The 16,132-nt window shown below is 46.7% G+C and overlaps 1 protein-coding gene across 1 annotated transcript; it reads right to left on the bottom strand.

Moving 5' to 3' along the window:
* Nucleotides 1-3,926: 3,926 nt before the first annotated feature.
* On the bottom strand, nucleotides 3,927-14,869 carry prdm2b (PR domain containing 2, with ZNF domain b). The gene is made up of 7 exons (XM_068742460.1): nucleotides 14,755-14,869; nucleotides 13,778-13,881; nucleotides 12,942-13,094; nucleotides 12,111-12,237; nucleotides 9,181-9,285; nucleotides 4,622-9,042; nucleotides 3,927-3,970 (listed from the first exon to the last, which is right to left on the bottom strand). Exons 1-7 carry the CDS (start codon nucleotides 14,867-14,869, stop codon nucleotides 3,953-3,955), a joined length of 5,043 nt encoding a protein of 1,680 aa, XP_068598561.1. The 3' UTR covers nucleotides 3,927-3,952.
* Between the last annotated feature and the right edge of the window lie 1,263 nt (nucleotides 14,870-16,132).

Here is a 16,132-nt window from a genome sequence, read left to right as displayed (position 1 = left end):
TCACGGAGCCATCTCTCATACCGGTGGGTACGAGTTCACGGTGGGACCCGACCACAGCACTCACATCCTCAAATCACACCCTCCTGTTTTGAAAGGAAATGGCAGGACTCTGAACCGACCAGTGTGCACGAAGCGAGCCTCAGCGAGTGGCTCGACTTAAGCAGGTGGTTCTGCAGATGAAATGATAATACAAACAAATCAAGTACAGACATTGAAGCTTCATTGAGGATTAAACTTAAATTAGTGTGACATCCGGCATCTCCACCCGCAAGGTCGTCTGAGACCAGTCACCCGGACCGCTGGTGCAACAATCGGTTTGCATAACCAAATCGTTTCTGCACAAACTGTCAGAGACCGTCTCAGGGAGGCTCATCTCCATGTTCCTCGTCTTCACCGAGCTCCCGATCCGACTCCAGCTCCTCATCGTACCCGGATTGAGTGGGCAAATGCTCACCTTTGATGGGGTCTGGCACTTTGGAGAAGCGTTCTCGGTGAATCCTGGTTTTTACTGTACCGGGCAGATGGCAGACGGCGTGCACGGCGCCATGTGGTTGAGCTGTTTGCTGATGTCAGCGTTGTGAATAGAGCGGCCCATGGTGGTGGCGGGGATATGGTATGGGCAGGCACATGCCACAGACAACAAACGCAGGTGCATTTTATTGATGGCATTGTGAATGCACGAGATCCTAAGACCCATTGCTGGTGCCGTTCATCCACCACCACCACCTCATGTTGCAGCATGATCATGCTCAGCCCCATGTTGCAAGGATCTGCACACAATGCCTGGAAGCTGAAATACTGCATACTGCATACTCCCTGGACGAGTCACCCATCGAGCATGCTTGGGGTGCTCTGGATCGGCGTATACGACAGCGTGTTCCAGTTCCTGCCAATATCCATCAGCTTGGCAGCCATTGAAGAGGAGTGGACCAACATTCCACAATCAACAACCTGATCGACTCCACGCGACGGAGATGTGTTGCACTGCGTGAGGCATTATGGTGGTCGGACTGGTTTTCTGACCCCCCGCAGATTTGTGAAATCCATACTTCCGTAAATGTCTCTTTCCAAGCTGAAACTGCCCGCGTCAGAGCGGCCTGAGGCACACCTGTGCAACAATCATGCAGTCTAATCAGCATCTTGATATGCCACACCTGTCAGGCGCATGGATTATCTTGGCAAAGGCGTGGGGAAGTGCTCACTGGCACACTTTTAAACAGGTTTATGAACCAAATTTGAGAGAAATTGGCCTTTCGTGTACATCAAAGTCTTAGATATTTGATTTCAACTCATGAAAAATTGGAACTAAAACAAAAGCGATGCGTTTATAGTTTGTCATTAAAACCACTTCTTTTCTCAGTAAGAAGAATAAAAATTTACGGTTGGAAAGGTGCTTCTTGAGCAATCAATAAAGAGACAAAACGAGTCATTTATTTTTTGTATTTTTTTTTTACAAAGTAAAGATGCCAGGACTTTATCACACCAATTTCTGTCATTTTTGCCAACAGATAAATTAACAGTGTTTGTTGAATTGATAGAATTAAAGCTCTGCTAACTCCGACCACATTACTTCTTCTTGCCTGCCTTGTATTTCATGTACAAGAAGTTTAACTTCCCTTTCTAAGCCGACAGTTCCTGCCACACCCATAGCGCTCGAGTGAATGCCAAATGTTGAGCTAATCGAATCTTTTAATAAAAATTAAAACAACAAAAAATTTATTTTTATTTTTGGTAAAACTAACATGACTTTTACTCAAGTTAAATATTTTAGCTACACTGGATCAGATGTTTTACCGACATTATTTAAAAACTTTCTTCACCATCAATGCAGACTTTCGTTTCACTCCGTCACTTAGATTGCTAAATCTTGTGTATATTCCAGGACCTGGTGACTTCACTGTTGAGTGAGGGGGGGGGGGTCTTTTTTCACTAAGATGCTGGTCCTGAATCTTCTGCAAGTGGTAATCGAGTGCCAATCGACCAAAGCATCTCCTCTGTGCTCCTCTAAGCCTTCAATCCGCCCCGAGTTCATTTCTGCAGCTTCATGAATAGGACTTCAGCTCCATGCACAGCAATCAGGAGGGAGTGCGGTGATATTTCACGAATGACAGCACGTATGGTGAAGTCTTCTTCCCAACACACCCAGCACACACACACACACACAGATAAACTCCAATAAACTACATTGCGCCATACATTACATCTCCATGGCTCTGGGGCAAATAAACACATCTCTCTCCAGCCCAGGGAGTAAAGACAAATCTTGTGGATGAAATCCAGCATACAGATTGTATTTCAAATCCAGAATTAATCACCAAGATGATCTGGGGTTTTTTGTTTTCTTTTTTTGAGTGGAGGTCCAGTTCACAGGTCATCCCAGACCTGAGTTTGCATCCAGAACCAGAGACACGGCCATCTTCCAGAGTAAGGGATTATAAAGGAAAAACACTTGACAAATTGAAAAACCTTTTATTATGTCAATTACAGCAATGTTTTGAGGTCATTCGGAATTATTGTCTTTGTTCATCCTTAAATATGCAATCCTGATATTGAAAGGCAAAAAAATAAAAATGTGGACTTCTCATGGAAATATTAATTACCGGTAGCTTCAAATCAAGTTGTTCAATTTATTTTCCAGAAGACGCTACAAGCATCAAAGCGCTGCCTGCAACATCTCATACAGGTGGACATGGGTCAAGCACGAAGTGGGACTGGGACCCAGCTTTTCACGGGCATTCTTACACGCATCAGTTCAAACACGAAGACCACTGTGACATCAACAAAAAAAAGAAACCTTTCAGTGACGTTTCTATGGCATAAATCACCTTTCACTAACCCATTCAAGACAAAATACTGCTCTGCTCACTTTAAGGATTCAAGTTGTGCATTTTGGCATTTAAAAGTTGGTTCACAATATAACATGCACAACCAATGTAAAGATTTCCAGGCTGAATAGTTGTAAATCAAGGTTTTGCATCAATTTAGCAGAGCCTGCAAAGCAACAGACCCAGATACATTCACTCATTCACCTTTTTATTGAGCCAATCCACTAATCCAGCTAGAAATTTCCATTTGCTTTTTAAAGTGCTGCAACACTGGGATTGAATGGGGGATATTAAAATTCATTTCAAAACTAACATTTTAAGGAGAATACAATATAATTCCCATTATTTTACAACTGGAATTAACTGCCGTGTGGAACGGAAAAAAAAAAAACAAGATCTGCGGATGCAAGTAAAAACGTGAGATTTAAACCAAAGGAATAGCCGTCAGGCTGCACGTCCAACCGTAAGAATACACACAGTTAACACACACATATACAGTGTTCCTGAGGACCAATTGTTGCAGTAAACTGCCATTTTCATTTTTGTTTCCCCAAACAAAAATAAGCCAATAAGATAGTGTATATTCTACAATATGGTGACTACAGAATTTAAATTATACAAACCAGAAAATCAGGTATAAACTGAAGAGCCTGAAGGCAGACCCAATCTAGTTTATACTCCATTTAGCACATGCAATAAGAGACTCTGGAAACACCCAAAACAAATCTAAAACAACCAAATGGGGAAATATAGAAAAGAAAACACCCTAACTGATACATGATTGCCATTTGCAATAGATCAGCTTCCCAAAATTACAGAGCCCTATTGTTACTGTTTTGGGTCAAGTAATGACTTTTTTTTTTAAATATATTAATTCATTGTCATTTACAGTTTCTTTATTTTGATTTATTTTTTTGCAAGGCTGGCTAAAAGTCGAGGCTCAGTTCAGTTCATAATACAGATGAAGATAAAGAGAAATCCCTCCTTAAATCCAGCAAAAGGCAGTTGAGATAAAGACACCCCCCCCCCCCCCCCCGGGTCCAGTCAGCGCCTTGTCGAGTCTGGAGCGTCGCATGAGACGCGAGCAACATAGTCCTAAGGAGAGCGTTCAATAATGTCCACATGGCTCACTTCATCAGCACCTCCTGCAAAAAGAAGAGAGGAGTTCACCGAGGCGTAAGGATGACTGTTGACTGACTCAGCAGGTTTTAAATTCTTTAGAACTGGGCGACTTCCTTTGGCTTAATCCTGCTAACAGAACCAGAATTGTTAGTGAGGTCATCTTGGGCTGCATGAAATAGTGATTTGGGACATTTTGCATTGTTTAACTTGGAGTAACAGTCGGTAGAAAAGCAAAGTCATGAGAGCCGTTGATCGATAGTAAAACTTCAGATCCAACTAATTCTGATTGGGAAATATAGAATGTTTTACTGATCAGTCACTGCATTTTTTTTTCTTTTACTTTTCATGAGTTAAGAAAAACAATCCTTCTCTTATCTTGTGGCAGTGGTGTGTATTTGTAAAACTGCTAAATTAATCTTTGTAAAACGTTTTGTTGAAGAAAGATGGAATCTTTGCGACACATTTTGATGTTGGTGGACAATCTGTAGTTATGGTACCTGAATGGCCTCAAACATTATAATAATAACGCATTGATTTTATATAGCGCTTTTCTGGGTACTCAAAGACGCTTTAATTACTACATTACTTTGTCCACCCGTCAGACAGGAAATTCAGAGACCAGCGAGGATCCGTCTTTCCCCAATCCAGAAAACAACCACAGGTAAATGTCTCACCTGAGTTTCATTTGGCTCATGAATTGGTGGCTCCTCAGCTTTCACCTCAGCAGGAGCAGCCGTGTTGGCCATTTGCAGGCTCCTGGTGACTGGACCACCGACTCGGTCCCTTGCCCTCAGGGAGAACCTCTCCTCTTTCCTCAGCTGTTGGGCTGGCGACTTGGCCACTGCTAATCTCTTGGGCGCCGCCCCTTTGCCCATTCGCTGCATCCTAATGGCTGGTCGTTGTTGTGCAGAGTCACTTGGAGTGTTGGGGGCCGACGGGGTGGGGGGAGGCAGCGTCTGTAATTGGCCCTTCTTTGCTTTTTTGCTGGTGGAAGCTGGCGGCGGGAACGAGGCGGGCCTCTTTAGCCGGCCCGGTGCAGCAGCGGCCGTTTTGCCTTTGCTTTGCTGTGAGGGTTCAGGGTCTGCTGCACCAGAGCTGCGAGCTCTGGTCTTCCCCAGAGGCTTCGGCTCCATCTCTGGCTGCGGCATTTCACAATCCAAGGCTTTCTTCCTGTGACCTTTGCTTTTATCTACCATCTCTTTTTTCACTTCGGGACTTTTTTTGTCCTTCTTAACAGCAGGCTTCATGGGACAGCTGACTGCCATGTGTTTATTGAGACTGGCGGTGTAAGTGAACTCACGACTGCAGTGGGGGCAGACGTTCGAGGGCAGAGCTTCTTCGACTTTGACAGCGCCCTTCTTTGCAAAAGTGGCAGCTTTGTTTTTCTGCGAAATCGCCTTTTGGACAAGCTGGTTTTTCTTCTTGCTGAGGGCGCTCATTTTTGTTTTCCCTGGATCTTGGTTAAAGTTTAGTCTCTTTGGCTGACCCATTCTGCGGAACGCGTTCCGGCCTGCGGTGGCCGCCGAGGGCGACGCCACTCCGTTTGGATTCTTCACTATTTGTTTGAGGGATATGGGGTTCTTCTTCGGAGTGTAGCGCTTCTTATCGCTTGCAGTCGCGCAGGCCAGAATGTGCTGGTGCAGTTCGGGCATGTTGTCAAAGCTGTTGCCGCACTTGGTGCAACGAATAGCAGTGCTGAAGGTCTGTGGTATGTTGTGAGTCGTGAAGTTCGTAGCCGAGGCCACCGAGCCGGCGTGTGACCGGCTATGATAAGGAAAGGGGGGCGGTTTGTAACTGGGATAGTGTTGATTGAGGCCGAGGCGGACATCCGGGCCTTTCGGTTTCGATCCCTCAGATGCCATGATCTTTATTGTAGTGTAAAGCTCCTCATTGGGATCCTCTGAATGCTCACCATTAACTTCAGGCTCTTCTTTTAAGTGTGAAGCCGCCTCACACGTTCTCTCCGGCGCTGGTGAGGGGGGGCTGCTTTCCTCTTTGACCCGGGATGAGTCGGTGTAATTCTGCGGCCGGAGCTTGCCGCTCTCTACAGTCGCATGTGAACACGTCTCATTCGGATGCAGGTCCTTCTGGTGCTGCTGGAGGTTGCAAAGAAACGCAAACTCCTTTGAACAGGCGGAGCACACGAAAATCCTGCCGACCCCGTGTAAAGCCGTCCGGTGAGCGAGCAGCGCCGAGGCGTTGCCGAACAGCTGGACGCAGAACTCACATTTGAAGGGCCAATCGGAAGCGTGCGCCGCGATGTGTCCGCTGAGATCTTTGATGGAGCTGAACGGCTGCTCGCAGACGTTACACACAAATGTCTTGCAGTACATCAAGTCGGTTTCCTCCACCTCAGAGGTTCTATTAGGTTGTTTGTCAGGAGCCGTGGGGTGAGGTGGGGAGTCGGCGCCATCCTGGGGTGCATGATTCATGATTGACAGCTTCTCTGTGCACTGCTGAGGTTCTTCTTTTATTTTGGTCAGAGGGAAAGACGGTGAATCCGGTGACTGGGGTAGCTCACGTGATGCAGGCGGAGGAGGCGACGAGGAAGACGAGCATTCTGACTGGAATGAGAGACGAGCGACAGGTTTCTCCACTGCAAGGCTGAGGTTTTGGCTCATTTTGCCATTTTGATTGTTATCCGATTCATCGCCAGCCGTGGGAATCCGTACTGATGCCACCTCAGACACAGAAAAGTCAACTGGATCAACAGGAGTCTTCGGCGAATCGAGCGGCACAAGGACGTGGTTCTCTTCCTCGTCGTCGTTGTCTTCAACAGAAGAAGAATCTGACTTGGGTTCTACTGATCCCGGAGACATTTTTGGCGAGAGGACAGGGAGTGGTCTCAGAGCTGAAGGGTCTGAAGGCTGAGAAAGAGGAGAGCTCGGCATAGTCGGTGGAGACGGTGCGGTAGGGAGGACAGGGGGGGGCGGCGTTGGGGAGGTCACATCGGAGGCAGTCGGGGAAGAAGGGTTCATGGTGACAGGGGTCAGAGACGGAGGGGACGGGTGCGTAGATTCTGATGCAGCGTTTGGAGAGAGAGAACAAAAACTATTTCGATTCACCAAAGCAGAAGGACCGTCCTCCGCTGACGAGGGCAGACCGACATACTCATTCATCAGCACCTTTTCAAGCATGCTAGTGTTCGGTTTTCTCTTTCTCATCAGCGGCTGCGTGGCTGGAAGTCCCTTTAAGTCGGGCTCAGCGCTGCCCTGTCGATGCAAACTTAAATCAAGAGCGGAATCCCCAAGCGCCGCGTCGGCGCCGTCACTCCTCCTACCGACGGAGTACGACAGATCCAAGGGCTGCTGGTTACAAGAGTGTCCTCCGCTATTCGAAGTCTGGCTATGCGCAGCGTTCCCAGAAAGCGGCGGACTGTCTCCGTCCTCCTTGTCCTGCAGGCTCCCGGTAGGCGACGCGCTGCAGCTCTCCAGCTTCGGCACCTTGACGGAATATGAACCCACCGCCTCGGCTTTCCGCGCAGGGCTGAGCTGAGGAGAGGATGGGGGGGAGGACGTTCTTCTTTTGAACCTGCCCGAAGCCCCCGGCAGCGGCGAGGCCAGTTTCTGGCTTTCCGTCATCACGGCAAGGGATGATTTCTGAATGTCTTGTGTCTGGAGGAGCTGCTTGAGCTTCGGTGAGAGATAAACCGTTTTCTCCCGTTGAAACGCAGAGGAATCCGCAGCCTGCTGGTACAGTCCCCGCACGAACAAGTTAGACGAGGAAGACGTCGAGGACGACGAAGAGGCCGTTTCGGTCTCCACTTTGAGGTTGGGAAACAGCGGGGGCGTCGTCGTTCTTCTCTTTGTCGCCGGCTGGCCGATGCTGCAGACCTGCTTGGCGGCACTCGCTCTGCCGTCCAGCCTCAGCGCCTGACTGATCTGATTTGTGCTGATGATGATGGGATCCAGACCAAAAAGCGCCGCTGACCTGGAGTCCACCTCGATCACCTCGCAGGTGCTCACCGAACTGGTGGACACGATCTTGCCGTCTATGAAGAAGCTCAAATTGTCAGAGATGTTTTTGGATATGTCGACTGTGTAGCTGTCCCTGTCCGCTTCGTCTTCCGTGTCCGCACTGGGCAGGTAGACGGGCGGAGGGCTGGCGCTGGGGTAGTCGTCGGGCCGCTGCTGCTGAGCCGACGTCTCTTGCAGCAGCATGCCTTTCCTCCGAACTCCTTTTGGCAACAAGTGCCGCTCGTGTATTCGGCGCTGGTGTCTGCGCATGTTGGTGTGTGTACCGAACGCTTTATTACAGTACTTGCAGGGATGGAGTTCCTTAGATTCCCCATTTTCATCCAACATAAAAGGACGGTCGGCATGGGGTCCCAACTCTTTCCTCTGCATCTCAGAGCGGTGCAGAGGACCTCCTGTAAACTGGGACCCGATGGCTATGTAATGACGAGCGGGGCTCGTGCAGTCGGGACTTGAGCCATCAGTCTGCACTGCAGGGCTTTGCAGATTGGCAGTTCCAGCCAGAGAGCCGGGCCTTTTCTTAGGCCCGCTCTCGTGCCTCCTTTCATGCCGCCGCCGCCCCACCTGCGACCCGAAGGATTTACTGCAGTAGCGGCACTTGAACAGTTGCGTTTGCTGGTTAGTGATGGCGTGAATGTGGTTATGACGTTCTAGACCTTGTCTGGTGGAGAAACGGCGCTCGCAGTGCTGACACGGATACGACTCTCCTTGGGGATCGCACTCAGTGTCGCCATCGGGATCGTGGTCAAGGCCGAGGCCAGGATCAGGATCAGGATCAGGATCAGGATCAGCCTCTCGCTCTGCAAGCGTGGACTTTTCTCGTGAGTCATTATGGCTCTCTTCACCACAGGACTGCAATGAGCCAGCCTGCTCAGGAGAGCGCCGAGCAGTTTGCTGCTGTGCTTCACTCATTTCTTCCAAATCAGCATCCTCCTCCTCCTCCTCCTCCTCCTCCTCCTCCTGCTGCCGCTGCTCTTCTTCCTCCTCAACTTCGCCCCCATCCGTCATCAATGCTGAATTGTCCTCCACCTTTATATAGCCAGTAATTCCAACCGAATGAGTTTTTTGGATTTCCAGCGAGGGCTCCAGCGTCGATGGTCTCTCATCCTCCCCAGTCAGACCTGAACAAAATTAAACAGGAGTGCCAAGTTCAGCATTTTTCTTAAAAGAAAAACAGGTTACAGACCTTGAAGTAACAATTCAACACCTAATAATTGTACCAGAAAGATTAAACTGATGAACTCAACGGGTGAACTTGCCTTTCTCCCCATCCCACATGTCCTTGACAGTTGCTTTGGTTTTACGAGTCTTCCTGAATCCACCCAAACCAGCTTGTCCGGCTCGCTCCAGGAGCTTTCTTCTGGCTGCATAGTGAAAAAACACACACGCATCAACCAACCACACATGTGAAAGCAGAGCAGAAAGAGGACTCCGGGTACCTCGGGTCAACAGTGCAGAGTGATGGAGAGAATGTGGAAAGGAGGTGAAGAATCGTGTGCAGGCAGGCTGGAACGGGTGGAGGAAAGTATCAGGTGTGCTCTGTGACAGGAGAGTGTCAGCGAGGATGAAGGGAAAGGTCTACAAGACGGTGGTGAGGACAGCCATGATGGACGGCTTAGAGACAGTGTCTCTGAGGAAAAGACAGGAGGCGGAGCTAGAGGTGGTGGAGATGAAGATGCTGAGGTTCTCCTTGGGAGTGGCCAGGTTGGGTTGGACTAGAAATGAGACAATAAGAGGAACAGTGAAGGTCAGACGTTCTGGAAAGGATGCTGAGGATGGAGCTGCCAGGGAACAGGGCTAGAGGACGACCCAGGAGACGAGACATGGACGTAGCGAGGGAGGACATGAGAGCGGCTGGTGTCGGGGAGGACGATGCAAAGGGCAGGGTGAAGTGGAGAACGTTGATTTGCTGTGGCGACCCCTCACGGGACAAGCCGAAAGTACAGTAGTAGTATTTTGCCGGGTGAGTTTTCTCCATAGATATTCACTCAGGAGAATAATTTAAGGGTTAAACCATGGAATTGGCAAATCTGTTAAATACCACTGAAAATATTTATTACTGTCATTAAGTCAGAAAAAAGGAAAAAACAAAAACAAACAAAAACAGATGACCAAATGGGCTCGGCTCAGCTCTTCCAAATAAATTCTAGAAATATTTTCTGGAGGTACGTGGAGTTTAATAATGCGACCTTGAAAGAATCATTGGCGACGTCAGATAGTTATTTCTTTACAATTAATATCCTCTTGCAATGTCAGTAAAACTCTGAAACCAATATTTATTTTGGACCTCATGTGCTTAAATTACAAAAAACATGTGTTGACACCACAGATGATGTCAACACAAAGAATAAGAAGTGACGACTTTGAATCCTTCAATAGTATCAAAATGTACTCGTAATCGTGAGCTTTTGTGCCGCCATCGATTTAAATAGACAAATGAGTAAAAAAAAAACAAATCTCAGGCAGTAACATGCCACCGCTTTTGAATTTCAAAGTCTTATCTGATCGAAGAGCGTTTGCAGGCACCTCCTCATCACTCGGGTGCCAACAGTCACCTGACCTTCCCTACAAAGCTCAATTCATGGAGAAAACACATGCCGCAGGTCAGTCATCTGCCCAGCATGATCACAGGCACGCTGCTAAATCTGCAGCAGCGCCACCGTTCACGTCAGGAGAGTTTTACCGCTTCGCTGTCCGAGCAGATCAACAGCACACAGCCAATGGCGTTTTCTGGGTTCTTCTCTTTTTAAACAGTCACTGTGCAAACACACCAACACTGACAGTCTTCAGTCAGTTAGCATGTTTGATGTTAAACTAAAGCAAGCTGAACTAAGTCACTATTCCACAGCACACGTAGCGATTACAGGCCAGGGGACCTACTGGAGGATTAGATAGCACTTGTGTAATTTGCTATCTATTTAAAAATAAAATAAGCCTGTAAAATTAAATCTGAGGACATAAACTTTCTGCATGCTGCCTGTAATCAACTGTTGATTTTATTACACGTACAGCAACTGTGTACTTCATCTAAATGAAGTACACACTCACGGTCCTTGTATTCCTGTGGTACTACACTATTTCATCCCTGCAGGATGTCTATACCGAGCATTACAACACGCGTATCAACATCCCTTGTTCTGTATTAACCGTCTTGACAGGATCAAAAACAAACCACAAGAGACCGGTTCAGATAGCAAACATTAAATATTAGCATACATATATATTTTTTTTATATTTTCTTTTCATGGGCCTGCATTGAATCTCCACCCAAAAACCATGAGGGGGAAAAAATATGTCCAAAGTTCACATGGAGCCAGCGAGTTAATGTTAGGGCTCATAAATATGGAAATGACTGTTTACGTTAGCTTTTAGTATTTCTTTTGTTTTGCTGTAATTACTTTCATCCCTATCAAAGCAGGTTATAGGATGAGCCTCATCTACTGCAACAGCTGCTGTCTCTTCGCCCTATCGATTGATTTGATCACTTTTCAATCATAACATGACTTTTACAACAACAGACAGCTCCAACCCGCTCCCAGCAATCCACGAGAGATGTGCGAGCGTTCACACTTTTAGCCTTCTAGCCTCATGCTAGCACGCAACTCCGACAAAGTCGATGAACTGGTTATTCTAGCCCCACCACGACATGAAAGGTGGTGTTTTAACGCTCCACCAGCTATAAAACAGTTATATTCCAGGCTGTTCTCCCATATCTGCGCTCCGTTTAGCCTACAGCGGGGTAAGGAAGCTAGTGAGCTAACCTTGCTAGGCCATCATCAAGTCAAGGCTCGCCGAGGGATGGTTCTCATGTTAAAGAACTCCAGGAAGGTCACATCCCCGACAACGCCAGGACCCAAACGGGGGGGGGGGAGGGGGGGGCGCTATAAAGCTGCTAATGTGCTCCTTTAACGGCGAAACGCTGCGTCTCGATGCGGCGGCCCGGCCCGGCTGTTTAGACCCGAATGTGCTGGCAGCGACAAGGAAGGAAGGAAAGTAGCGAAGAAGCACAACACATTGCAGCGTGGATGCTAGCCGACAGCTAGCATGCCTGCTTCCTCCGCAGCTAGCCCGTCACAACTTCGACTGAGCGGCTGATGCGGACGCGCTCCGCGTACACGCACACGCACACGCAGACACGTCGGGGGGGGAATCGAACCGGCGTCATCCTGAAGTGCGAGTCGGGCCTCACCTCGCTTCGCCCTGGGGGGGTTCCTCCTGCCCAGACCGCCGACTCTTTCTTCCTCCAGCGCAGCTGCTATCTCGGGGTTGTCTTCCACGGTGTGCCGCACCAGCAGCTCCTCTCCCGGCGCGATAGGCTGCAACGAGGGAGACGTGAGCGAGGCAGCCAATCACAGGCCGGCTTGCTCAGAGGCGAAGGGGGGGGGGGGGGGGATCTGGGTTCTGTTCTGTTCAGATCCTGGACTTTAACTGAAGTAGAAACTCAACAAGATGAAAATGAATCGGTGTAAGTAACTAGAAAACACTCCAAAAGCAAATCCCTCCTTTCTTTGCCACGGTCACTAGAACCATTAGAAACGTTCTCTGGCTATGATCAAAGTAAAATGCTGCACCAACTCTCACAGTTGTTACATTTAGTATTCCAGTGACTGTTGTCTTACTCCATCAGAGCACACGCTCTCGTCATGTCTCCAAGATGATGGCGCTTTACGCAGATTTCTGTTCATTTACTTCTGTGTGGAGTTTTCCCTTCGTCTATTGTCATTTTCTTAATTTCAAGACGGGCCATTCCTCTCAGTGCAAAGGAAGCGATTCTGCGATTAATGCGTAGATTAGCTTTAAAAATGTTGTCGGTGCTCAGGAGTCAGTTTTGGCGCGGGGAAGGAGGGGTCAAATTAGTATTGAAAGCACAAAGAAAAAATAATAAGCATAAATAATAAAATATTCACTTTTGATTTAGGTGTACATTTGACAATAATGCCTGTGTCATCCAGACACTTTACTACATTCCAGTCTCCTTGGGTATAGGATCATTAGGCTTAATGGAGCATGTTTGACTCACCTTTAAAACGTTATAGTAAATAGCTCTGTTAATCTCCAGAGGGAAGAGATTCTGCTCGTCACCGGACCGTGCCCAGTTCACGTATCGCAGCCAGTTTCCCTTCTTGGGATCCGTGGCATCGACACACATCCAGCCCTGTGCGGGAAAATAAACCTGCGGGATAAAGGACACAACTGGATAAAACACACACACACACCTAAGATTTCAATTACAAAACAGTATTTTATATGATCCAAAATGAATGTGTGTTCGCACAAACTTTAAATACACACAACTGCAGGCAATATTCCCTTTATAAATAGCAAAACATCAAGAACCTGGGCACGCAGATCCACCTGCTAGCATGATCTCGACACACTTCCAACACAAAGCAATGATTGTTGAAGTAATCAGCCTGCTGGTGAATTATTGCAAAGAAGAAAACTAATTTTTCTGACACAGAAATCACAATGAATGCCGTTTACCACTTCACCCGTCTCGTAATATTAAACTATTGATATGGACGGGTCAGGGTTTGTTTTACAGGTGCACATATTATCCCATACATGATTTTGTGCTTGCACTACATTTTATGTAAAAGCCCTGGACAGCAGACAGAAGCAGAAACTCTCAGCAAACTCTCTTTTGTCAATGCAATGTAACAACAAATGCATTTTAAATTTCCAAACGAATCATAGGAGAAATACGTCATTTTAATCCAGCCTTCAAGAACAAACGTTCTGGGTTTCGATATTTACAGAGCTGTAGGTGCTGCACTGCAGAAGAAGAATGCAGTCGGGGTTGATTTTGCAGTGCAGTGTCTGGGAGCGTTCCAGGAGGAGCCGCCCGTGACCTACCTCCCACATGTAGACGTTGCTTTTCACCTGGCACCTTTTCTTCCTGTCTCCGACAAACGGGCCAAACCTCTTGCCTTTAGGAATTACCCTGTTGGCCCAGACCCCTTAAAACAAGAAAGTTTCCTTTGAGATTATATACGTCTTAGAAATAAAACATTTAAATCCGCATCATTTATGTACAGGTTTTGCGCAAATTCAGAGATTGATGCCCCAAAAAATATTCTTTACATCGTTTAACTTAAACAACTGGGAACCTAAACATTTTAATTATGCATCTGACATGCATAGGGAAATTATAGAACTACTGTTGCAGGCTGCTATGCGTCTCGACGCATGCACACCTTTTAGTTAGTTGAGATTTTAAAGGTTATAGAGACAGTAATAATTGCACAGCCCAATATAATTAATCCAGGAGCTCAAACTTTAAAGCGATCAAAGGGTTAACATTGATAAATCTGTTGAAATATCTTGCTCAGCAACATTTGTCTGTTAGTCTGCAAAATGAGTTTCCCAAAATAAATGTCAAGATAGAACCTTCGGTTTCACCTTTCAGAAACATTATTGAACAAAAAGGCACTAAAAATGATGTTTCACCGCCTTTAACGATTGTTTCCAGTTCCAGGTTCCAATCCCATCTGAATTCCCCCGTCTGCAGCTACTTTGTATAACAACGAACGCCATCACATCAGAGTGGGTGTTACAAAATAAAAATCTCCTCACAGTGATACAAAATGGAATGCATGTATACTAGTACTTCTTCCAGAGGCCTGCTGATGACGCCTTGCTACTGAACTTTGTCTGAAAACGGTTTTCTGAGGGTCTAGATTTTAGGATCGATGCCCTTGGGCTGGTCTCTTCTTACCATTTTAGAGACCAGCCCAGACTTAGATTACTGTATTGATTCACCCAATAAAATACAAATGGGAAATCAATGGTTTTTGCACACATCTTCACAGATTGAACATGCGTGCTCTCACCAACGCGGCTTTGGTTTACAGCAGAAGGTCCGAGACTCAAACAGTCGGGCAACTCCTTCCACACGCGAGCTGGAATTTCATCCAAACGCTCCACCGTCCCTCCGCTCAAGGCCATGACCTTCAACACATGAAAAAAAAATGAGATTTTATGACATCAAATGCAGCAAAACTCTGTGAAAGTGTCTAACATAACAATCCAGGGCATGTTGAACATTAGCTCGCCTCCTGGTAGATATTTGACCTGCTCGGGTGCGTTCCCACCGCAGTGGACATTGGTTCATAATGAACCACATGGACGGATTGTAAAGTAAGAGGCCCACTTGGGTAAACGCTCTCAGTGAATTCATTACAAACTGATGTAGATGAGGGCAGCGCAGTCAGTCCAGTAGATCATTGTTTTTAATGACGATTGCTTTTTTTCACCAAATAAAAACAAGACTTATCATAACCCATTTCTATTGAGCTCCTGGCTTGAGTTTATTTAGTGCAAAAATATCATTGTAAATTACTTTAGATTTTTTCTACACATAATATTGAAAACCAGAAAAGCACTCAGAGAGCGCAGACCTCCGCCGAGCAGCTCATTCCCCTCCTAACTGGATCCACACCGTCCACATGGTGATCTGGATCATCATCGAAAGGTTCTACATTGTTTTTGGTATTTTCATACACCAACCATGAAAAGTAAAAGTGATTCAGAGTTTATGTGTATTTTTAGCTTATTTGTTCTGGATCCGATCCAGATTAAATTCAGAGCCCCCCCACCCTACATGACTGTGTCAAATTCCATAAACATCGGTCAATAATCAACCGACATGTTGAGGAACAAATTTGGAAGCTCGACTGACTGTAATGTTACTGAAGATTTCAAAGTGATCCAGGATCTCTTCTAGATCATTACCAAAATATAATCATTCGTTCCTGGTAACATTCCCAACATTTCCTGAAAATTCCATCCAGATCCATCCAGATCGTTTTGAGTTATCTTGCTAACAGACAGACAGACGCAGACGATTACATAACCACCGACTAAATAAGCACATTTATATTTATGAGATTTAAAAATGTCCGGTGATATTTTCATTCATAATTGGCACAAAGTAGAAACCTCAACTCAATTGATCAGCACAAATCAAATGGCATGGCGTCTTTATCAATGCATTGACGAGCAGCTTTCCTGCATGAATTGAAATCCTGATTCTTCACACGTTTCCGTGACAGACTGAAACTTTCTTTTTGCCCCCACGCACGCAGTCAGGAGCGCACTGAGCCGACCCACGCCCAGTGGGGCCGACCCGCGTCACGACGAGCCCAGTAACAACACATTCACTTGTATTTAGTGCGCGTAATTCAAAACGAGCGCTTTCTGAAATGGACA

This window comes from Brachionichthys hirsutus, chromosome 8, assembly GCF_040956055.1.
Source record: "Brachionichthys hirsutus isolate HB-005 chromosome 8, CSIRO-AGI_Bhir_v1, whole genome shotgun sequence".
In the NCBI taxonomy this organism is placed as follows: domain Eukaryota; kingdom Metazoa; phylum Chordata; class Actinopteri; order Lophiiformes; family Brachionichthyidae; genus Brachionichthys; species Brachionichthys hirsutus.
Note: the sequence above shows the minus strand (reverse complement) of the source record. Positions and strands in the feature narration are given on the sequence as shown.

Excerpts from the sequence above, each read along its gene's own strand:
- prdm2b (XM_068742460.1), bottom strand. The coding sequence starts at position 14,869 with ATGGCCTTGAGCGGAGGGACGGTGGAGCGTTTGGATGAAATTCCAGCT. Across the intron at positions 13,882-14,754 it reads TGTAAACCAAAGCCGCGTTG|GGGTCTGGGCCAACAGGGTA; the intron begins GTGAGAGCACGC and ends TCTTGTTTTAAG. Across the intron at positions 13,095-13,777 it reads GCAACGTCTACATGTGGGAG|GTTTATTTTCCCGCACAGGG; the intron begins GTAGGTCACGGG and ends TTTATCCCGCAG.